General features: G+C 32.3%; 2 protein-coding genes across 5 annotated transcripts; both read left to right on the forward strand.

Annotated features, from left to right (window-relative positions):
• Positions 1-1164: 1164 nt before the first annotated feature.
• LOC146528592 (neutral ceramidase-like) lies at positions 1165-12116 on the forward strand. The gene is made up of 15 exons (XM_085203519.1): positions 1165-1445; positions 1530-1673; positions 2153-2329; positions 4152-4279; positions 4633-4831; positions 5185-5391; positions 5716-5835; positions 6342-6431; positions 7067-7180; positions 7586-7813; positions 8241-8336; positions 8523-8690; positions 8992-9104; positions 9296-11480; positions 12043-12116. Exons 1-14 carry the CDS (start codon positions 1227-1229, stop codon positions 9471-9473), a joined length of 2181 nt encoding a protein of 726 aa, XP_085059645.1. The 5' UTR covers positions 1165-1226; the 3' UTR covers positions 9474-11480; positions 12043-12116.
• LOC146528593 (triokinase/FMN cyclase-like) lies at positions 11291-20505 on the forward strand. Of its 4 annotated transcripts, none has more exons than XM_085203514.1 (16): positions 11291-11480; positions 12043-12118; positions 12283-12430; positions 12638-12701; positions 13453-13563; positions 14272-14360; positions 14589-14678; positions 14980-15097; positions 15397-15524; positions 15794-15911; positions 16729-16970; positions 17177-17339; positions 18480-18627; positions 19326-19425; positions 19705-19832; positions 20306-20505. In XM_085203514.1, the coding sequence occupies exons 3-16, from the start codon at positions 12296-12298 to the stop codon at positions 20418-20420; spliced, it is 1749 nt and encodes a 582-aa protein (XP_085059640.1). In that variant the 5' UTR covers positions 11291-11480; positions 12043-12118; positions 12283-12295; the 3' UTR covers positions 20421-20505. The 4 variants fall into 4 exon arrangements, with proteins under 4 accessions (XP_085059640.1, XP_085059642.1, XP_085059641.1 ...); XM_085203516.1 differs by having other exon boundaries at positions 12043-12114; XM_085203515.1 differs by lacking the exon at positions 12043-12118.
• The last annotated feature ends 1144 nt before the right edge of the window (positions 20506-21649 follow it).

The following is a 21649-nucleotide window of genomic DNA, read 5'->3' on the forward strand; positions in this document are numbered from 1 at the left end:
GATGATATCAAAATACAAACATTAATATAGAGAAGGGAAGGCAAAACGGTACAGTAAAGGAAAAATTACTTGTAATCAACAAATTATAGCTTTACTAGTGGACGCGCGCAGCTTCGCTTGCCTATTTAAGGGTGAATTCTAATAACCCATGAAACATGTGTTCAATGAAATATTTTTAAGTTTAAATTTAAAATTTTATAAAAATCGGTGGCGATTTACAGATTTTTCCATACAAACTTTCAACCCCTTATTTGCACCATTAGGGAGAGAATTCTAAAAAACGACGAACCACGTGTTCAATTAAATACTTTTAAAAATCTAAATTTCATTTTTTTATAAAAATCGGTGCCGATTTAAATTTTTTTCCATACAAAATTTGAACCCCTATTTCAACCCTTTAGGGTAAAAATTTTTCAAAATCCCTTCTTAGTGGATGTCCAGATTACGAAAGTAAACTTTTGTCCAAATTTAACGTTTCTACGCACAGCGGTTAAGGCTGTGCGTGCGTCTTACCTCAGTCAGTGAGGACAAGTCCTTTTATATATATAGATTTTAGGAACTCTTATTCGGACTCTCATACGAACTTATTAGGGGTCTATAGATTCCTGTTGATAAGCTGTTAATTGAATCTCAGCATCATTTAGAAGATATTGGATGTTTTCCAAAATTGTCCTACCTGCACTGGCATTTTTTTATATATAAATTGTCGCCAGTCTTTGTGAGGAGCACAAGCGTATATGTGTGAACGCGACAGGATGTGGGATCGATTCCCACTCCTATTTTCGCTACTTAACTCGCAATGCCTCCAGCAATCGGCGGAAAGTGGGCAGCAGAGGGAACCTAGGCTCCCTCTGCATGCGGGATACAGCGTGAAACTGAAAAAAAAACCTCTGGTCCAGTTTGACAGAGAGCGGCTACGTCATTTAACATACAGTACATAAAAAAATATCTAATTATTAATCCACGATGAAATTTAAATCAGATATATATTGAAAAGCGAAGTAAATACGAATAATTATATACAATGGTTTAATGATAACACGGAATACATTACGTTATAATCCTTTGCTATTGATTGATGAAGATTTCTTATCAATATATCACCATGTGGTGGAAAGAAATTAATTAAATCGCTTTTAATTCATAATTAGTTCTTAGTGTCATGAAAGGACGGTATATTGTATATCGGCTCTAGTAAAAAATATTAAAAAAAAAAAAAACAAAAAATGGCGATATCACTAACAGGAAAATTGGTGATACTCTTCGTATCACTTGCTGTGATAGGTGGTATGACGGCTGTGATAGTTTTGATGGTGAATGATAGCGTCCCAAAAGATGATGATATTCCATCTACAACTACAGCAGTCCCAACGGTAGCCCCTGAGGGTTATCAAGTGGGGGTTGGTATAGCGGACATGACTGGACCTTGTGTGGAAATTACTTTTGTAAGTTTTGCAAGTCTTGTAACATTAACATATATTATTAAGATCAATAAAAAAATACTATTAATTGATTCTAATAAATTTCAGATGGGCTACGCGGAATTGGGTCAAAAAGGGGGTGGTATACATTTACGTCAGTTCTCTCGTGCTTTTATCTTTGTTCAAGGCAATACCAGATTTGTGTTGGTAACAGCTGAAGTCCAAGCTGTTGGAATTGCTGTAAGGCGAGGAGTAAGTTATTTATTACGCACACTACTTTCAGTTATATAATCCATTTTCTCCCTATACATCATTTTATTTTATTTCAAATAGAATATATGATGCAAAACTCCTACTCTATAGGTAGGTACATATACCTATTATTTAAGAAATCATTTAACTACCACCTCACACCTCAAAGGTCGGCAACGCACCTGTAGCTCCTCTGGTGTTGCACGGGGTCGTGGGTGGCGGTGATCACCATCAGGTGACCCGAATGCTCGTTTGCCTTGTCCTTTTTCCATAAAAAAAACTACACTACGTTGAGCATATATCGTAAATATGATGATCAAATGGATCACTTTTTTGTCCATCTGTCCGTCAAATTTCAAGCTGGCGCAGCCGCACAGGCCCGTTAGTAATTAAATGTAATTCTCGCGATGTGTAATTAGAATCGAACCCAAAGACCACACTATGTACTGAATTTAATACTTCTCCTATTACTTTTCCAGGTAGTAAATAAACTTCAAGAATCATACGGTAATATGTATAATATTGGTAATGTGATTATAACCGGGACACACACCCACAGCGCGCCCGGAGGCCATCTTGTGGACTTCCTTCTAGATGTTTCCATTATGGGCTTTTCTAGAGAAACTTATGATGCTTATGTCGATGGGATTACTAGGGTAAATTGGAATTACTATAATTATATGTTTATCGGTACTTCTAATTTTATTAAGTGCGATTTTACTGTTTTTCTTCATCGTTTTATTATTCACATATTAGAAAGCAGCTTTTTACTAAAGAGCTGAAAGCCTTGCTTTGTTTTCCCAGACCGAAGAAATGAATATGATTTAAATATATATTTATTTCATCTTCACGCTGTCACGTGTATAGCAGGGTAGACAGAAGGATCCTAGTATTAAGCCATTCTGTATCCCACTTTCCATCGAAATTTCGAGGCATTGCTTGATGATTGGCTGAACTCAACGCCGAGCGTTGTCTTCTTACCTTCTTAAAATATTAATAAACTAGCGGACGCGCGCAGCTTCGCTTGCGTATTTAAGGGTGAATTCTAATAACCCATGAAACATGTGTTCAATTAAATACTTTTAAAAATCTAAATTTCAAATTTTATAAAAATCGGTGCCGATTTAATTTTTTTTCCATACAAACTTTCAACCCCTATTTCACCCCTTTAGGGTTAAATTTTTTCAAAATCCCTTCTTAGTGGATGTCCAGATTTCGAAAGTAAACTTTTGTCCAAATTTATCGTTTCTACGCACAGCGGTTACGGCTGTGCGTGCGTCTTACCTCAGTCAGTGAGGACAAGTCCTTTTATATATATAGATAATAATTTATTTTTCCGAGTGGGAATCGATCGAATTCACATCAATGGCGCTTACAGTCAGCACTGTACGCATCTAGTGTAACTTCAATCTGTACATGTAATAAAATTGTAATTCATCGCTGTCTGTAGATACATACATTTATTATGATTGTTTTTGTCAGTTGTAGGTTTGTCTGTTGTATGTGCGTTTATGCACGTTAATCTGAGAAACGATTTAATTGATTTAAATGAAGTTATCACTATTGTATTTTAGTAATAGTCATTTAGCATTTAGTGTTAGTTTTATTTAAATCGCTTCATAAATAGAAAAAGTTCTATCTATTTATAGTAGTTTACTCGACAATATTTTTTTTATTTAATTGATTGAAATTCAATGCAATTAGCATTAGGTTTCAATGTACTAGATATAAAGAATATCTAATAAAAGGATAATGTTTAAGATTAGTTAATACTAATTGTGTAGTTCAAATAGGCGAAGTTGTGAGCGGATCGTTAGTGTAAAATGTAGGTTACTAATTCACAATTTAGTTACTACGATAATATAAATTAGAATGTACATATACTTATCACATTCTCTAATTCTCATAAATCAAATTCAATCCACAAACATCTATACTGAGATTAGATATAATTTTTTTTAATAATACAAATAATAGTGATTACACCTAACAGTAATAGTTTCAGTTTTTTCAAATTTTAATGAATAAGTAATAGGTATATTAGATAGGTAATTTATATATTATTATGGGCCAAATGGCATATGAGTTGTTTTTACAATGCCCGTGCATTATTATATAATTACATACTTATCTTGGTACAAATCTTTGTTGATGAAAATCATTTAAGATCAGTTTAATATATATTGTAATTTTAATATGTTATAATTATAGTAAAAAATATTAAATGCTTATATTTTATACTAGCCTTCCGCTCGCGGCTTCGCCCGCTTGAACTACACAATTAAGTATTTACTAATCTAAATCATTATCATTTTAAAGAAAATATTAGATATTTCATTCATTACTTCTTAAACGCTGACCACTAAGACAGACACTTCTATCAAGTTACAATTTTTTTTATACCATTTTCTGAAATGTGAAGGTGAATAACACTAATAATGTAAAAAATATTGCTATCAATCATTATTTACATTTCAGAGCATCGTAAGAGCCCATAGCAATATAGTACCAGCTCGGATGTACTTCGGTAGCACTCAAGTGAAGAATGCACATGTTAATAGATCTCCGTACTCGTACGATATAAACCCTGAGGAAGAAAAAGCAAGGTAAAATATTATTTAGTATATAATTATTTAAATGATATAAATGTTTTAATTTTGGATACGGCATTCAAATTGGTAGAATGTTTTTTATTTTATAGTCTCACTTATCCTTTTTAAAGTGCGTTGTAGATCAGTCCGAAATACGGCTAGCTGTGGGTAGGAGCGAGAGAGAGCAAGCGTTACGTAACCAAGTTGTTTACCCTCCCATAATAAATTATTTAATTCAAAAATAAAAATAATTATTGAAACTTTTAAAAATCTGATTAAGTTCGATAATGGCTTTATTTGTTAAATGTTAAACAATTTTTATTTAAAATAGGAAAAAAGTGCGTTTATAATACAGTTACAATTTCCAGATACGAATCAAACACAGACGATGAACTGACACAAATACGTATAATCAAAATGGATGGTACCATTCATGGCGTGATGAACTGGTTCTCAATACACACGACCAGCATGAACATGAGCAACCATCTCATATCGTCTGATAACCTAGGATACGCTGCCTTGAAAATGGAAGAAACCCTCAACCCTGGGAGACTTGCTGGGAAAGTAAGGATTTTTTATAACTTTACGCGTCATCCACCGTTATGCCACCATTATGGGCAGAGTGAAGTTTTAAGGCGTTCTGTTCACCGGTTTTTGCGCGAATTTAGAAAGTCGAACTCAACGTCGCTATGTGTGCGAAAACGGGGAAACGAAAATAATATATCCTACGAATGAATATCGAATTCACAACCAAGACGTCATGACAAACATTTCCTTCTATACATTTTTGTTTACTTTTTTTCGCGATGTATCCTGCTCATATGAGGCTACAGAGAGGAAATTTAGGAACTTAGAGTTAAGGAAGGAAATTATTACTTTAAATAATGTAATACTTAAATTAAATCTTGCCTTTCCAGCCTTTAATCGTAACAGGTTTCTTCACATCATCTTTAGGCGACATATCCCCTAACACTCAGCCGCCAAAATGCGAGTTCAGTGGCAACGAATGTGATAACCAGTTCAAATTTTGTCAACTGTTTGAAAGATGTTTCGCTTCAGGACCAGGGGAAGACATGTTTGAAAGTACCAGAATTATTGGTGAAAAAGTTTATGAAGGAGCGATGGTGAGTTAAGGCTTGGAGTTATCTGTGGCTATTTGATAGTTGGTAGAGTTGGAATTATGGAATTTTATGTTTGATTTTTTTTTGCTTCACGTTTGAGTTTTAAAATAGGGAATGTTCAAACTTTAGTTTTATTTGATGAGTTCTTAAGACACAATGACTTTAGATTGGAAAGAGGATTTTAGGGTTCCGTACCTTTTAAGGAAAAACGTACTTTGTTTTTCGTTCGTCTCTCTGTTTGTCAAGAGCCTTTATCTCAAGAACGCTCGGATAAACTATGTTATTTTAAGTAAATAGAGTTAATTAATTAATATTGTTATTTTACAGCAAATACTAAATTCCAATGGAGAAGAAATAACCAGCGACATATCAGTCATACACCAGTTCGTTGAAATGGGAAGTGAAGTGGTGCCCAAATACAATCCTGTTACAGATGAATTTATGATGGTTTGTTAAACAAATGTACAATAATTATATGACATTTTTTTACGTTTTCTTTCTGTATCGTATTTATAATTATTTCGCTTCATAAGAATTTATTTTTTAAGGCCAGTCGTAGCGCAGGGGCACAAAGTGTGATTGTAAAAGCGACTGGTTTTGGATCCGATCCCCGCTCGAGGAAATGAAATATTTATTTAAATTTATAGTTCCATTTCTTCGCTCTGGTGTCGAGGCAAAACGCGGCGTTGGGTTCCGCCACTCAATACGCAATGTCTCCAGAACTCGGCAAAAAGGGGGGAAAGGAGTGTCTTAACACAAGGTTTCCTCTGCCTACCCTGCTGCGTTCGGGGTACAGCGTGAAGCTGATCTATTTCATTATTAAGATTGGAAATCGAATCCACAACTGTTGTGATCAGACATATGACATAGACATGTCATAAGACATGTCCTGGGAAAGAACGGCTTCTAAATTTTCTACGTTTTTAATATTGGATAATATTTTTTGTTAATAGAATGAAATAGTAGGAGGTTGCGTTCCCGCTATGGGTTACAGTTTCGCTTCAGGCACTACAGACGGCGCGAACATACTTAATATTACTCAGGTATAAGTAATTTTATTTCATTCTTAATATAAAATAAAAAAATATGTTAATCACTCCATCCTCAATCATGCCGGAGTAAAGTAGATACCTATATTCTTAGCTATAATGGACTCTAGCTAATTGTTAACATTATTATAGTATATAACATTATTTATATTTATAATGAATATACTTATAGGTATAACACAATGCTTGCAGAATTCCGCGGAGAGTGGGGAACGGAGTGTCTTAAGGCTCCGCATTATCTCCATGATTGTAGGTCAACGAGAAATTGGCTTTCAATCAAAAAGTAGTAAAAGTTACCAATTTAGGCTTGCTCGTAATTATTTTTTCTGTGATATAGGTACTTATAAATTGTCATTTCCTAGATTTTTCTTCCTTTAGTTGAACTGCAAGCTCTCACTTTTTACTAAATTGTATAATTCAATTACAACCTATAGTTGATACCTTATAGGTTTTGATTACACGACAATTTTCAAACAAAATTTTTCAAGCGGAACCTGCTGCGTTCCAAAGGACTGTAGATGCAAACTTATGAAAAGTGGTCTTAACAGATAAAGCTATAAAGGTGCAGTTTTTCTTTTGAGGTACAGAACCCTAAAAAAGATATTTTAATATTTATTTGTATATTCCAGGGCACAATAGAGGGCAACCAGTTATTAGACGCGGTGACCGGTATAGTGGGGCGCCCCACCGAGCAGGACGCGCTCTGTCACGCGCCCAAACCTATATTGCTGGCCACCGGACGGGTCTGTATTCGATTTTAGCTATATAATATTTTATTTTGATTTTGTTTTTACATAGCGATTTGGGAAATTATTTTAAACATTATAAAAATTGAAATTTGTGCTTGTTAATTGTTTCATTAATTGCATATAGGTATTATATATTTTTTCAAATAATAAGTAGCAATAGTAAGTATAATAAAAAAAATAAGAAAGCTTCGAACTCATTGCTCATTAGGTTCTCCAAAAAAAACCCGTTCTGAGTAAAATAATTACAAGAAATTTTTATGATGATTTAATAATAATGAAAACAAAAATGATAAGAAATTTAATTTATCATAGAAAATTTTTAGTTATTTTTATGTAAATTATCAAATCCAAACACCACAAGGAATGATTTTAGTAATTTACTTTTCTTTCACTTTCTAGGCGAACTTCCCCATACCATGGCATCCCCATACAGTCTCCATAACCCTAATACAATTGGGCCAAGTGACCATACTCGGTGTTCCCGGGGAGCCTTCTACTATGGCCGGGAGGAGAATGAAGCGAGTTGTTCAGAGAGCCAAGTCACTAAGAGGTCAGAGTGGTCCAGTTATAGTGTCGTCATTATGCAACGAGTACGTGCACTATATCACAACGTTTGAGGAGTACCAGGTTTGATGTTATTTGTTTTTTTGTAGGAGCTTCCAATAAAATAAAAATACAATAAAATCGAATAAGTGATGAAAACAAAGAGAAAATTATGTATGTAATATAAATAAGTTACTAAAATTGGAATCTTAATACTATCTCTGGGGTCTATCCCAGTGAATATACAAAATCTCAAAGAAAATTAGTTTAAAATGACAAAAATTAGTTCGTTAATTTTTACACTGTATTCAAACATAAATTCACGAGCGTATGCTCGCACGAATACGGAACTCAAAGCGCGACGTTTCTCATTGAAAACGCAGTGTCTCAGAAATTAGGTGATATGGGATGGATCCTGGGATACGGAGTGTCCTAGCACTAGGTTCCCTACCTTGTTAAATGCGGAATAGTGATTTAAAAAAGTAAAAAAATAATAATATGTGACTTACAGGTTCAACGTTACGAGGCAGCTTCTACAATCTACGGTCCGCATACTTTAAATATATTTCTTCACAAGTTTCATGAGTACACTCTGGCGGCTATAGATGTAAATATATTTATATTTTATATTTATTTCGAATGTATGTATGTATTTTGCTTTGTGTGCTTGTCATTTTTATTCAAAATTGCTTGCTTGACCGATTTTGTTGTGGAAGAATAGTTGTTAAATTTAGATTCATTTTTGTTTTAAATTAAAGGGATTTAACTTGAAGGCTTTAACTTTATGTTTTAGGGTACTCCGATCCAACCCGGAATTGAACCTGTAGACTTTAAGAACCGCACTCTATCCCTGATTTTACCGGTAGTAATGGACAACGCGGGAGTGTCGTCCGCCTTTGGGGATGTTATACAGCATCCACCTGAGATTGTTACAGCCGGAGATATTGTACGAGCAGAGTTTGTAAGTTTATATTTACTAATAATATAAATCTGAAGAGTTCGTTTGGTTCACCACCCTAATCTCAGGAACTACAGAAGATCCATTTATAGAAGAAGGCTATATTAGCATCATGGTAATCGCTTCAATGTAACCCACTGTACATACGGACAGAGCTATATTTGGCATTTCAAATGCCAAAATGTGTCATGACAAAAATGTGCTTATTGCATTTTACAACTTTTATGTCGCTATTTATAGTAGGACCAGAATCCACGCTCTTCAGAAACCTTTCAAGGCCAGTGGCTTATGCGTTTTTTTACAGGTGGCAGCAAATCCACGTAACGATTTACGCCAAGAGCTAAGTTACGCTGTAGTGGAAAGATTGGAAATAGGAGAATGGGTGACCATAGCTACAGATGCTGATTGGGATACTAAGTGAGTATACTTAAAGTGTCATTTCCTGTACATTTCTTTTATTTTTTTAAATATCACACCATTACGTCAAACCTTTCCACCTAATAAAAAAAATGACTTTAAACCGGAGACTTATTCTTTGAGCTATCAGGTCATCATAACAATATTTTATACAAAAAATAAAAAATGATAAAAAAACTCATTTGTTACAGATTTACATGGGAACGTGAATCAACAATATTAGGTACAAGTAAAGTTACAATAGAATGGCGTTCAAAACCATCAGTCTCGATTCCCCATAGAATTGTGTATTTTGGTGCTGCGAAAAGCGTTTTCGGTGATGTAACACAGTTTAAGGGTATTTCTAATCAATTTTATGTAGTGTCTTAATTCGTTTTGTTTTTAGTTTTAAGTTTTAGTCAAGTATTTCCAGTATTTAGTTCAGTAGAGAGGATCTAGTGTTAATGTAATCCTTTCTCTAATTTCTGATGATTATTCGTCAGTGTGTTCAATGGCGGAACCCAACGCCACGGTTTGTCTCCTTAAATGGAGAAAATCTAGACAGGTTTGTGAACTCACGAGTGTCCAATGTTAAAGTAGCATTGTGTTTATAATTAAATATGTATTAAATACAATTTATTGTCATTTATTGGTAAGATTGTAATGGGACCCTAAATATGAATAGTTGAAGCAAAATATGTAAATTTGTATAATTATAAAATTAAATATATAGGGTACCTACGTTCTAACGTATTTTTGTACAGTATAACAAAAAAAATATTTTCTCATTTACAGTTCAGTTTAACCTAAATTAATGTTATGTAGCGTTAGTTGTAGATAATGAAAGGTTGCTTACCTATAAATTTAGTGAGTACCTACATATAACAACCCTTAAAATCCTCTTGTAAAGTCAACATATTTTTTTAATATTATGATATGACTTAATTTAAATTAAAAAGTTACTATAATAATAGAGTTCATAGAAGTTTTGCACCCGATTTTTCTCATCTAATTCATGAACATGATTTTCTAATCGCCAAGTCTGCAAGAAAAGGCTTGCAGCGTGCTGCATAAGCATGACTATCATTAAAAGTAATAATTATTAGTCCACAATTTGATCACTGCGGTTTTTCTCCACATCACCGATCTTACCCCAACGTGGTATAGACGTTGACAATTATATTAAAAATGTAAAGGGTTATTATATTGTTATTAAGTAATTTATTAGGTGGATGTTCGTTCGTATTAATATATAGATAATAATTAATTCTAAACTACTTCTCTTTCTATATTAATACTTAAGAAGGATAAAAAAGTTGTTAGTTATGTAATGTAATAATAATATTATTTAGTATATTTTGTAAGATTTTTTAAATTATTTATTTACATAATATATAAGGAATGAGAGATAACTACTACACGCGTGAACCTTTGTTAAACTTTGTAAATAATTGAAATTTCTTCTATATGCTGATTAAGCGCAACAATGATATAATTGCGCTTTTTTAAACTATACGTCATTCTTGTACTTAAGCGATATATGTGTACAGTACAGTAAGTTACAATTAATGAAATAAGAAATATGTAAAGGTAATATAATTTACATACATATAATTATATATTTTTATTAAATATTTAGTAAAATTGGTTTATTTCATTTTAAATACATTTTCTAATACCTATCGGTTTTTTTTATTATTTATAAACGACGGAAATTAGGGAACAGAGTTTCTTACCAATAGATTAGTTTAGTCTACCCTACCCTTAGCGGGATACAGCTAAAAAAATAATATATTGGCATTAAAAATAATTTAAAATTTTAAAAATTCCAATATATATTTTATGAGATGAAGTGCAGAAAATAAAAGAAAAACATTTTAACATTTTCGATTTTAACAATCAAAACTAATCGATATATCGATAATCGCATCCCATAATCGATATTCAAATAACTGAATTACCTACTCGTAGACAAAAGAGTTGGCTCTATTGTTTATAATATGACTAAACATATTGGTCACCTTAAATTATGCGTATAGGTAATACTTTACTACAATTTAAATTTGTCGAGTTATATTTCCTTATTCTTCAATTTGCTAGATGATTTTGTATTCGATTTTGAACATTATTTAGCTATAATTAAGAATCATTGTTATATGACAATCGTTTGTTTTTGTAATCTTTTGTATTTAAAAGGTTATTAGTGTTAGTACATTAGAGTTAGACATTAGTAACATCTTTTTTCGTCACACTTGTTTGTATTTTTGTTTTTAGTATTTACTGAAAATTTTATTTATCTTAAGATTAAGAATTATTGGTCTTAGTGTCTTTTTGATAATTAAATATTAATTTTGATAAATAAAGTGTGTAGCAATCTTCCTACTAAAATACTTAAGGGTAAGTTCCGCTAAAGTAGGTTTTATATTTTTTTAATTCTATTTAATACATATTTTTAAAATTAATTTATTCTATTCTGTTGTGATCTATAGAAGCAGAAATATTTTTAAATATAATTTTAATCATACCTATATAATAATAAAAAGAAGAATACAAAGTATGCAAATTTAAAAGTACTCGCGAAACCGAGGTAATACTGGGTTCAAATCTCAGTCTCTAAAATTTACTTTTTTATTTTACCTGTCAAGACCAAATGGTCGGAAAGTAGGGAACGAAATGTAAATAATTTAGCTCTGAACTCTTAAATGATAAACATTTTTACTAAATCATTATTTTGTTTTCTTTTTTTTTAATAATGATAATACAATTTTTAAACAATATTTGTGTACCTAACCGGCTTTTTACATTGAGATAAAAATTGTAATCTATAGGAGGTCATAAACTTTAGCTCAAGATAAAATTTGTGGTTATATAATACGATAAGAATGGCGCTTTTAGAAAAACAAGATAGGTTTTCCAGTCGTATTTCCTTTTAAAGTAAGTAAATATATTGTTCAAACAGTATAAACTGAAGTCATTCGTGGCGCACCGGCACAAGTGTGCGACTTTAAAAATAATCAGTGTTGCAGTGAAAGTGAGTAAGTACCCTCTAATAATAACCATCCGTTTTCATTAACGCACTTCTGTTCTCCACTTTCCTCTGAATTCTGAAGGCATTGCTTCTTGAGAGGTAGCTAAAATTTTGCCTTATTTTTTTAAATTATTGCATACGATATTTGGTGATTTAAATACGATTTTTTAGGTAAAAACAAGAAATGTCTCGTAAAATAACAAAGAAGATAATAAATACACCAGAATCATGTGTCGACGACAACCTGCGAGGAATAGTCGCTCTGTACCCTAAACTGCAATTATATCCTAAACATCGTGTTGTTACTTATAGGAGAAAGGTAAGTTCTTTTATATACGAGTATTACAATTGAACAGATACGATAAGCGTTGTTTCTTTTTTATTTTTCGGGGCAAATTTTTGTTAATATAATTTTTGGGGTGGGCACGGACCAATGGGCCCCCCACTCTTAGAATTGGGAATTTTAATTCTTTTATTATCTATATACTGTATTTTAGTTTGTGGTAACCATAAATTTTATTTACAGGATGACTCCGGACGTGTGGCGATTCTTGGTGGTGGGGGTTCTGGACACGAACCGTTCGCAGCGGGTTTGTTCTTCTGTTTTTGTTTGCGGTTTTTTTTTATTTTCTATATAATATGCGTTACATCTATGCTTTAATAATAACTTGATAGTAAAGTCAAACATATAGGCAATATAAAGGCATTTATGAACATTTTAATTTTATGTTTGCTAAGAGTCCTAGCAGTAAACTCTCCATACTTCATTTTACATCTTTTAGGATCAATCACGTGTAATACAAGACAACAGTCGAACAGACTGGGACATAGATTTTTTTGTTTTATTTGTAGCTTCACGCCGTAACACCGTTACCGTATCGTAAATTGCAAAGGGAACCTGGGAAGCCAGTGTTAAGTCTCTGTGTTCCCATTTAGACACTTTCGTTCCTCACTTTCAGCCGAATTCTCTTGGCATTGCCTGTTGAGTAGCAAAACTCAACGCTGCGCTTTTCCTTGTGGAAATTATTAGATATTTCATTCTTCCTTTCATAATATATTGTAGGAACCGAACCTACAACTGACCTGTCGCGTATACGGTTGCTCGCTTGGAAGCAATAATATTAATATGAAATAATTAAAGATTAGATGAAGAAAGCAGTTCCATGCATTTTTCCGCATAGGAAGAGGGAACCTAGTGTTAAGGCACGCCGTTGCCCATACACCGCTCAATTTTCAAGTCATTACAGCGTGTTGAGTGGCGGAACTCAACACCGTACGTTATCTTTCAGAGCTGGGACAAATAAAAAATAAATAGCTAAATATTTATTTGTATGTTAACAGGTCTCATAGGCCCCGGCATGCTAGACGGATCGGTGGCGGGCGGGGTGTTCGCGTCGCCCCCCACCGGCAACGTGTTGTATGCAATAGCTCAACTTTATAAATATAATTCTGGTATGTTATGGGGATTTTATATTGGGTTTGTTCAAAATTTGTACGTTTAAATTTCTAATCTATATATATAAAATCGAAAGGTCACTCACTCATCACGAAATCTCAGAAACTACATGTGTTAGGAATCTCAAATTTTGCATAGGAGTTATTTATAGGACGTAGGTGCTCGCTAAGACGGGAATTTGCAATATTCGACTTCTAAGGGATTGTTTTTGGGGTCGAAAGTTTGTATGAAACTTCGTTACTACAAATGCTAGGAGTCTCAAATTTTGCATAACGTCACTAGGACGTAGTCATGAAGACAGAAATTAATAATAACATAGTTCACGCGGGTGAAACCGCGAGCGGGTCGCTAGTATCATATATTTTGGTCCTACGTCGCTTTCACGTAATAGTGCTCTGGCGTACTAAACCATACCACCTATACTAACGACGTCGAAATTCATAATATGCACTTGCTGGGTACGATTTAGTGGCTGAAGCGCTTGGATGGATTCCAAGACGCGGGGGACGGGTTCAAATCCCGCTATGTTCGAATTTTTTTCTAAAAGAGAAATGAGTCCAATGTTAATGCTATTACTAATATAAAATAAATACTTTTTCTCCCGATATAGAGATAACATACACTGTGTGTAGTATAAAAAGTCAATTTCTATTTACTAAACTAACCACTTGATTAAAGTTTACTATTTTTATGAAAATTTGTAGGTGGCGTTCTAGTGCTGCTTGGCAATTATACAGGGGACAGACTGAACTTTGGAAAGGCTTTTGAGAAAGCTAAAATTGCTGGTATCAAGGTTTGTTCAATATTATTATTGGTAAAATAATGAATTACTTATCTCTGTCAACTTATGAAAATTTGTAATTAAAGAATAACAAAAAAGTTTTATGAAGGAAAGATGTTAAAAGAGGCAGTATTAGACCTTAGATGACCTTGGAAAACACATTAAAATATAATATATTTTTGAATAATATAAATATATTTCTGCACTACATTTAATTATTATCTATTTATAATGTTATAGGTAGAAGGTTTCATAGTAGGCGAGGACGTAGCGTCGAGTCACAACAAGACAGGCGGCAGGAGCATGAGTGGAGAGGTGTTCCTTTTTAAGGTAAGCTTTTTGAAACAACTAATTGAAGTAAAGAATTATATATTATATTAGTATTGATTTTTTTTTCTTTTAAATTATAAAATTTGTAGAATCTTATTAACGTTTTCTTCTATTTTACATTTTTAAGAATAAGACTTATAAAGCTGAAGATTTTGTTTAGTTGGACGCTCTTATCTAAGTGGTAACTACTGATTCGAATTCAATAGTTAATTTTGTGTTGGAGAGTGTGAGAGAGTCGAGAATAAAAACTAATATAAATATAAAAAATATTTAAATATTTTTGTATCTATTACTTTCAAAGATGTGTGGCGCCATGTCTGCAAAGGGGAAAGATTTATATTTCATAAGAGACACGGCGGCAGAGGTGAACAAAAACATGGCTACACTCGGAGTATGCTTGAGTGCTTGCTCTTTACCAGGTAATATTAAATATCTTTTAACGACTAGGTATGTAGGTACGTGTAACTGAACACAGTATCTACGGGTTCAAACCCATCTAGATAGAATAATTTGTTCTATTTTCACTGTAAATGTAAAATATGCTGTAGAATATTACTAACAGTATACAAAATGCTTAAAATGAGTGAAAATTTATACTTAAGTTAGTAAAAAGAAAAAAAATCAATATAGCGCTTTTAATATTGTTTCACCTATTTCATATTTCCTTTTCCAAAAGTCGGTTCAAATTTTTATTTAATTTGTGGTCTTCTATAATAAGGTCAGCCGCCGTTATTCGAGACGGACCCCGACAAGATGGAGCTGGGCATAGGCGTGCACGGCGAGGCGGGCATACAGAAATTAAAATTGGGCACGGCGAAAGAAACTGTTACTATGTTACTTGATAAGGTAAGTCTAATTTTTGTACTTTATAAACTATATATTTACCTATCTACCGATGTATTTCTTCAAAAAGTTAGTATTTCCTTATGTTTCAAGTTATTTCAAATTTATAGCTATTTTTAGGGGGCTGTCAAAATAATAATAAATTCAAGGCACATTGTGTAGTTGTAGTAAATTATTGTACACATATTTTTCTTATATCTCTCACAATACTTTTTTAAAAATTAAATAAAATTGAACCCACAATTAAAAAAATAAACATGTCACTTTTACAGATCGTAGAACATCTGAGTCTAAAAGTGAGCAACCGGGTTGCGGTCATGATAAATAATTTGGGTGGAACTTCTCTAATGGAAATGAATATTATTGCTGCAGAAATCAAGGAATATTTAGGTAATAGTGGTCCATTTGAGTGATATTTTTAAAATCTATTTTTTTTAGTTTTGTGGTGTATCTTGTATATAGTCAGGTAGGCAGCTGGCCTAGGTAGGATAGGCTTCGTGTCCCAGTTTCCCCTATATTAAAAATGTCTGAACTATTAAAATTAATTAGTAAAATCAATTGTGTTAAATATGGTATGGTACTTACCATATGCTCGTAACAAGTGACGTCATTGAACTTTAACTAGTAGCTTTGTAGTAGTATGAAATTGTACAATTCTGTAATATTGTAGTACGTAATAACATTTTAAAGTAGTAAACAATGTTTGTTTCAAACAGGCGTAAATGATGTGCCATAAATAATAAATACTTCTAAGTGGCAATAACTTTACCTTCATACTGTGTTTGCATTTATTATCACTTAAAAATTTCTAAAAAAAATAATAGTTGATTTTCATTATTGTGGCATTAAGATGTCTAAATAAATTGGTTATAAATTCTTGGGACGAGGATTTAGATTCTGGCTGGAAAAAAAAAGAAAAAATTTATACTTAAATTAAATCAGCTTCATGCTGTATCTCGCATATAAGAGTAAGTAGAGGGAGCTTAGTGTCTTATATTCTGTTTCCTACTTTCCGCCGAATTGTTCGAGGTATTCAATGGCAGAAATCTATACCGGATATTGATGAATAATTCATTCCCCCGAGTGCGGATCGAACCGACTACCGTCGCGTTGTAGTCAATCGCTGCCTCGAAATACTTAGGTATATGCTATTATTTCTAAACATCAATATATTACAAGTAATACTTTAAAAATGTGTTTTTTACAGATAAGAAACAAATAAAAATGGAGCGCTTATACTCCGGTCATTTAAAAACGTCTTTAGAAATGCACGGTTTTCAAATAACTTTGTTACACTTAAATAAACAAAATGGCGATATCTGGCTCGAGTTGTTAGACGAACCTACGGATGCTGTGGCGTGGACCGGCGGTGTTATGTCGATGAGAGATGATAATTATGATGATGATAATGGAGATGACGATACATTGTTGCAGAGTGATGTAAAGAAGGTAACTTTCATTGTAATATTTATTATTGAATATACAGTTGAATAGAATGTTTTGGTCCCGATTTTTTCTTTATTTCAGGAAATACTAAATTAGTTTTGGTGGTCTGGCAATTACGAATTTGAATTTTGCCAATTATGTAATATTTTTGTTGTTATTGCCATTACATATATGTCCTTTAATACTATTATACATTCTAAACATTCCAGCTAACATCAGGGCCCTCATTAAATAAATCAGAGCAAGATTTACTATCAAATTGTCTAAAGTCAGCAGCTTTACAAGTAAGATCTAAGGAACGTCTATTGAATGAATTGGATTCAGGATGCGGGGACGGAGATTGCGGGATTACGATTAAGAATTTTGGCAATTGTAAGGAAAATAGCTCGTATTTAAAGTTTTTGTTAAAGTTAAATTTAAAGTAGACTTCCGCCTGTTAATACACCTGGGATGAGTTCGATATATCAAAACGTAACTTAAAACCGATATGTTAAGGAAAACATAACGTATCGATATATGTTTATAGAAAACCGTTTTTACAGAAACTTAAAACTCAACATAGCTGTGATCTGAACAAAACCATAATAACGCAAAACTTTTGAAACGTCAAACGGTTTTATATTAAAACTAACTTCCTCTTTTTCTAACTAACTTATTCCGAACGGGCGTAAATGAGATAAGGCGAATATCTGATAAACTGATATTCGGTACCTCTCTTTCTATCCGTATATTCTTCACGGGTGTAAAAGAAATGAAGCGAATACCCGATAGCTAACTAACTAACAGATTCATGTTTCGGCGGTTATCTTACATAACATCTACAAGTTATTATTTCGTCGTTATGAAATCGAACTTCTAAATAAATGAATAAAGTTGAAATTTGGATATGATTTTGTATTTTAATATTATTTCAATTTAATTACTAAATATTGTTTTTTTACATTTGATTATAGTTTTTATTTATATGTAATACTAATTACATATATTTATTATATTATAATGTTATAATTATGATTTTGCGTTTATTGATAATTCGAAAAAAAAACGATATCTGAAAACCGTTTTGATATCGATACGAAAACCATATATCGGTTTCATAACAGTTAACGGAAAAAAACGATAACGCCCATCTCTATAATACACAATTTTATGTTATTTGTTTATATTTTAGTTTTTTTAGCTTCACGCTGTATCCCGCACATGTCAGTGTAGGCTAATGAAACCAACTGTTAAGAAACTCCATTCTATCGACTCTGGTCGTGGGAATTGAAACCACAACCGTCACGCTTACAGTCGCACACTTCTAAACCCAATCGGCACGAGTTGAGAAAAAAAGTATCCTATGTTCATCCCAAGACCCTCAAATATCTCTCTTTGAGTATTTTATCACAATTAAATTAGCAGTTTGGCCCTGATTGCGTAAAAGACAGACAGACAGACAGACAGACAGACAGACAGACAGAGTTACTTTCGAATTTATAATATAGGTATGGATATATTTATTAATTTCAGCAATCCTCACCTATTTAACCAAATCGTCGCTACAATACCCCTCAAACGTGTTATGGGAGTTATCAGAAATAGCTGAGGCGGACATGGGAGGCACCTCGGGCGGTATTTACAGTTTGGGTCTAGCCGCCGCCTCGCAGGCTATGGCTAAGTAACAACTACATTTTATTTATGTTCTTAGTGTAGGGAGATTTCTTTAAAACTATCGAGATACTAACAATATAAATAATTCGTGTCGAGCGTATAAGCATTATGACGTAGCCCGTACATGTGGCTTAATGGTCAGAACTTTTAGATGGGAAACAAGAGGGGGTTCAAATAGCGCTACGCTCATATTTTTATGCGTTTTCTAAAAAAGTATATTTTGTTCATAGCACTTTAAAAGTGTTAATAAGATTCTCATTTTTTATGCTAATTTTAAGTTAACTGAGAATCGAATCTATAATTTAGTTTTGTCGGTGGAGACAGTATCTAACTGTAAAAATTATGTTTGTGAATCCAATTTCCACTCGCTTCATTTCCCCGCTCTGATTGATGAAGCGCGACGTTAAACTCCGCCACTGAATAAGTACGTAGTGTCCCGAAAATTAAGCCCAAAAAGCAGAGTGAACGTGGAGAAAACGTGAAGCTGAAAAAAAAACTTAATTTTGATATGCTAAAGCTATTGCATTGGCAATTTTTTTAATAATAAATAAATTGATTGAATGAATATTGATAATGAAATGAATGAAAATTGATTACGTGTATAAATGGTTAAATCTTTTTAAGCTCATTATGTATGGCTATATTAAAAAATGGACAATTTTAATTATGAATAGTTTCAATATTAAATTTTTTTATGTTATTTAGCGCAAAAATCAACGACAGAATGGCATGGCTGAACGCGTGGCAAAGCGCGATGGCCGCCATCACGAAGTATGGAGGCGCGGAACCTGGCGACAGGACGATGGTATGGACTTCAAATTTGTGTATACTAGTTATTTATATTTTTGTGTAACTTATTTATTATCTCTAATTAGACTGTTTATATTTAAATTTTTATCGCCTCTTGCATTTAGCAAAAAATTGATCCCATAACAACCTATCTAGTCTATATAGCACGTTAAATACGTTACTACGGCATCACGACGTTTATAGCATTTTTTATATAAATTTGTATTGACATTTCACATTAAATTTCCAATATTTCACATCAATTTAATAATTTTATACAACATTTTTTTTTCAGCTAGACACATTACATGCCTCTTCAATAGTGTTTGAAAAGAACTTAAAAGATGATCTAAAGACTTTATTAAGAAAAGCTGATGAAGCCGCCGAAAAAGGAGCTCGAGCTACCGCAGATATGAAGGCTAAGTAAGTGTAGATACATCATATATTAAAATATAGTTTTATTTAAGTATATTTATAGGTAGTACAGTTTAAGACAGTCGTTTTCAACCATTATTTTTGTCATTGCAAGCTTTTAATAAAAAAATGTTTAAAAAAACCATTTAATAAATATGTCTTCGATCTTTTCTTTGTGGAATGTATTTATTTATGTATTTATATTTTTAGTCAAGTCTATTGCCTCATATATTTTTAATATTGTACTTGGATTTTGTAAATAATCTTCTATAAAAAAATATTTTTGATAACATATTTTGTATATTCATCTTTCAATTATTACCTATATCAAACTACCGCCCGACTTCTAAGTTGCCTCGCGTACTGCCTTGTCTTTTTACAGAAAATAATAAACATTATTATTACTTTATTTCATATTATATTTTATATATTTTTATCTTCCATTAAAAGTGTAATATATACATATTTTTATCTTTTTTCAGTATGGGACGCGCTTCTTACGTTTCAAGTGAATACCTGCAAGGGGAGGACGCGGGCGCGCGCGGTGTCGCTGTATGGTTGAATGCTATATTTGATTACATTATAGAGAATTATTAACAAATTGGATATAGGTTACAGGTACACTTTTATATATAAATTGTATATGAAAACAAAAGAGTAGTAAAGGTATGTAACAAAGTTATTATGGATTATTATTTCTTATTACCATTGTCAATCAAATAATGCATGCCTAATATTTGTTGTATACTAGTGAAAATTTTTTTTTAATAAATATGATGTACATATGATTGATGATATGATTATATTATGATATTTATTATAAGCTATTTACCTATATGCTATCTATACTAATCTATACTAATATAATAAAGCGGAAGAGTTTGTTTGTTTGTTTGTTTGTTTGTTTGTTTGAACGCTAAGATCTCTGGATCTACTGGTCCGATTTTCATTGTTTTTGTTTTGTATGAAAGCTGCATTCTTCAGAAGTGCTATAGGCTATATAACATTACATTACACATATATACTAATATATTTTAAAGTACATTCTAATTTGACATGCAATTTATTCTGCCATGTTAATAACAACCGTCGTTGCTACGCGACCGCTACCGCGACGTTTTGATATTCATCCTTATGAAAATAAATATAATAGTCACTTTTAGCATTTTATCTAGATTGAAATTATAGTTTACTGTATAACATACTAATAAATAATTAAGGACATGTCACTGATTCCAAATGACCTAGCCACCTAGCGGGCGGCATAGTATGACCGACGCGAACGGGCAGATGACGTTGACGGTTTTATAAATTTTCATACATTTTCGAACTTTATTTGTTGTTTATAATTAATTTAAAATACACTTTGGTTCTCTTCTTATTTTATTTGATATTGCCCGCTAAAATTATCCTACTTAATAGAGAGAAATGTTTAGTTATTTCGTAGAGTCGATATCTATGTACGCACGTACGGAAATCTTTAGGTACTTTTTCTAATATTAAAAATACCTATCCTTTAGTTACTTTTAATCCTTTTGTTAGTTCATTTTAATAACTCAGATAATTTTTTCTAATAATGTGTATCTACTTATTATTCTTTTTGATTATTTGAGCTTATATTTTCTTACTAATTCTATTAAGAATTGAAAATTTCATTCAATTTCATGAATATATTTAATAAATATTCTTATAGTTGAAGCAGGCGTAGCCGCGTCCGGGTCCACTAGTTCATTATAAAAAACAGCAAAGGAATATAAAAAATATATAATTATCATTAAATTAATATTTACATATAAGTGATTCTTAATAAATCTAAATTCGTAGGT

This window comes from Heliconius melpomene, chromosome 19 (genome assembly GCF_056956725.1).
Source record: "Heliconius melpomene rosina isolate 202511_hmr_F chromosome 19, ASM5695672v1, whole genome shotgun sequence".
In the NCBI taxonomy this organism is placed as follows: Eukaryota; Metazoa; Arthropoda; class Insecta; order Lepidoptera; family Nymphalidae; genus Heliconius; species Heliconius melpomene.

What these genes read in the sequence shown, in the direction of transcription:
- LOC146528593 (XM_085203514.1), top strand. Translation starts at nt 12,296, where the DNA reads ATGTCTCGTAAAATAACAAAGAAGATAATAAATACACCAGAATCATGT. An exon ending in CTAAAATTGCTGGTATCAAG is followed by an intron (nt 14,361 to 14,588) that starts GTTTGTTCAATA and finishes ATAATGTTATAG; the next exon opens with GTAGAAGGTTTCATAGTAGG. An exon ending in AACCTGGCGACAGGACGATG is followed by an intron (nt 19,426 to 19,704) that starts GTATGGACTTCA and finishes TTTTTTTTTCAG; the next exon opens with CTAGACACATTACATGCCTC.
- LOC146528592 (XM_085203519.1), top strand. Translation starts at nt 1,227, where the DNA reads ATGGCGATATCACTAACAGGAAAATTGGTGATACTCTTCGTATCACTT. An exon ending in ACATACTTAATATTACTCAG is followed by an intron (nt 6,432 to 7,066) that starts GTATAAGTAATT and finishes TGTATATTCCAG; the next exon opens with GGCACAATAGAGGGCAACCA. An exon ending in GATGCTGATTGGGATACTAA is followed by an intron (nt 9,105 to 9,295) that starts GTGAGTATACTT and finishes CATTTGTTACAG; the next exon opens with ATTTACATGGGAACGTGAAT.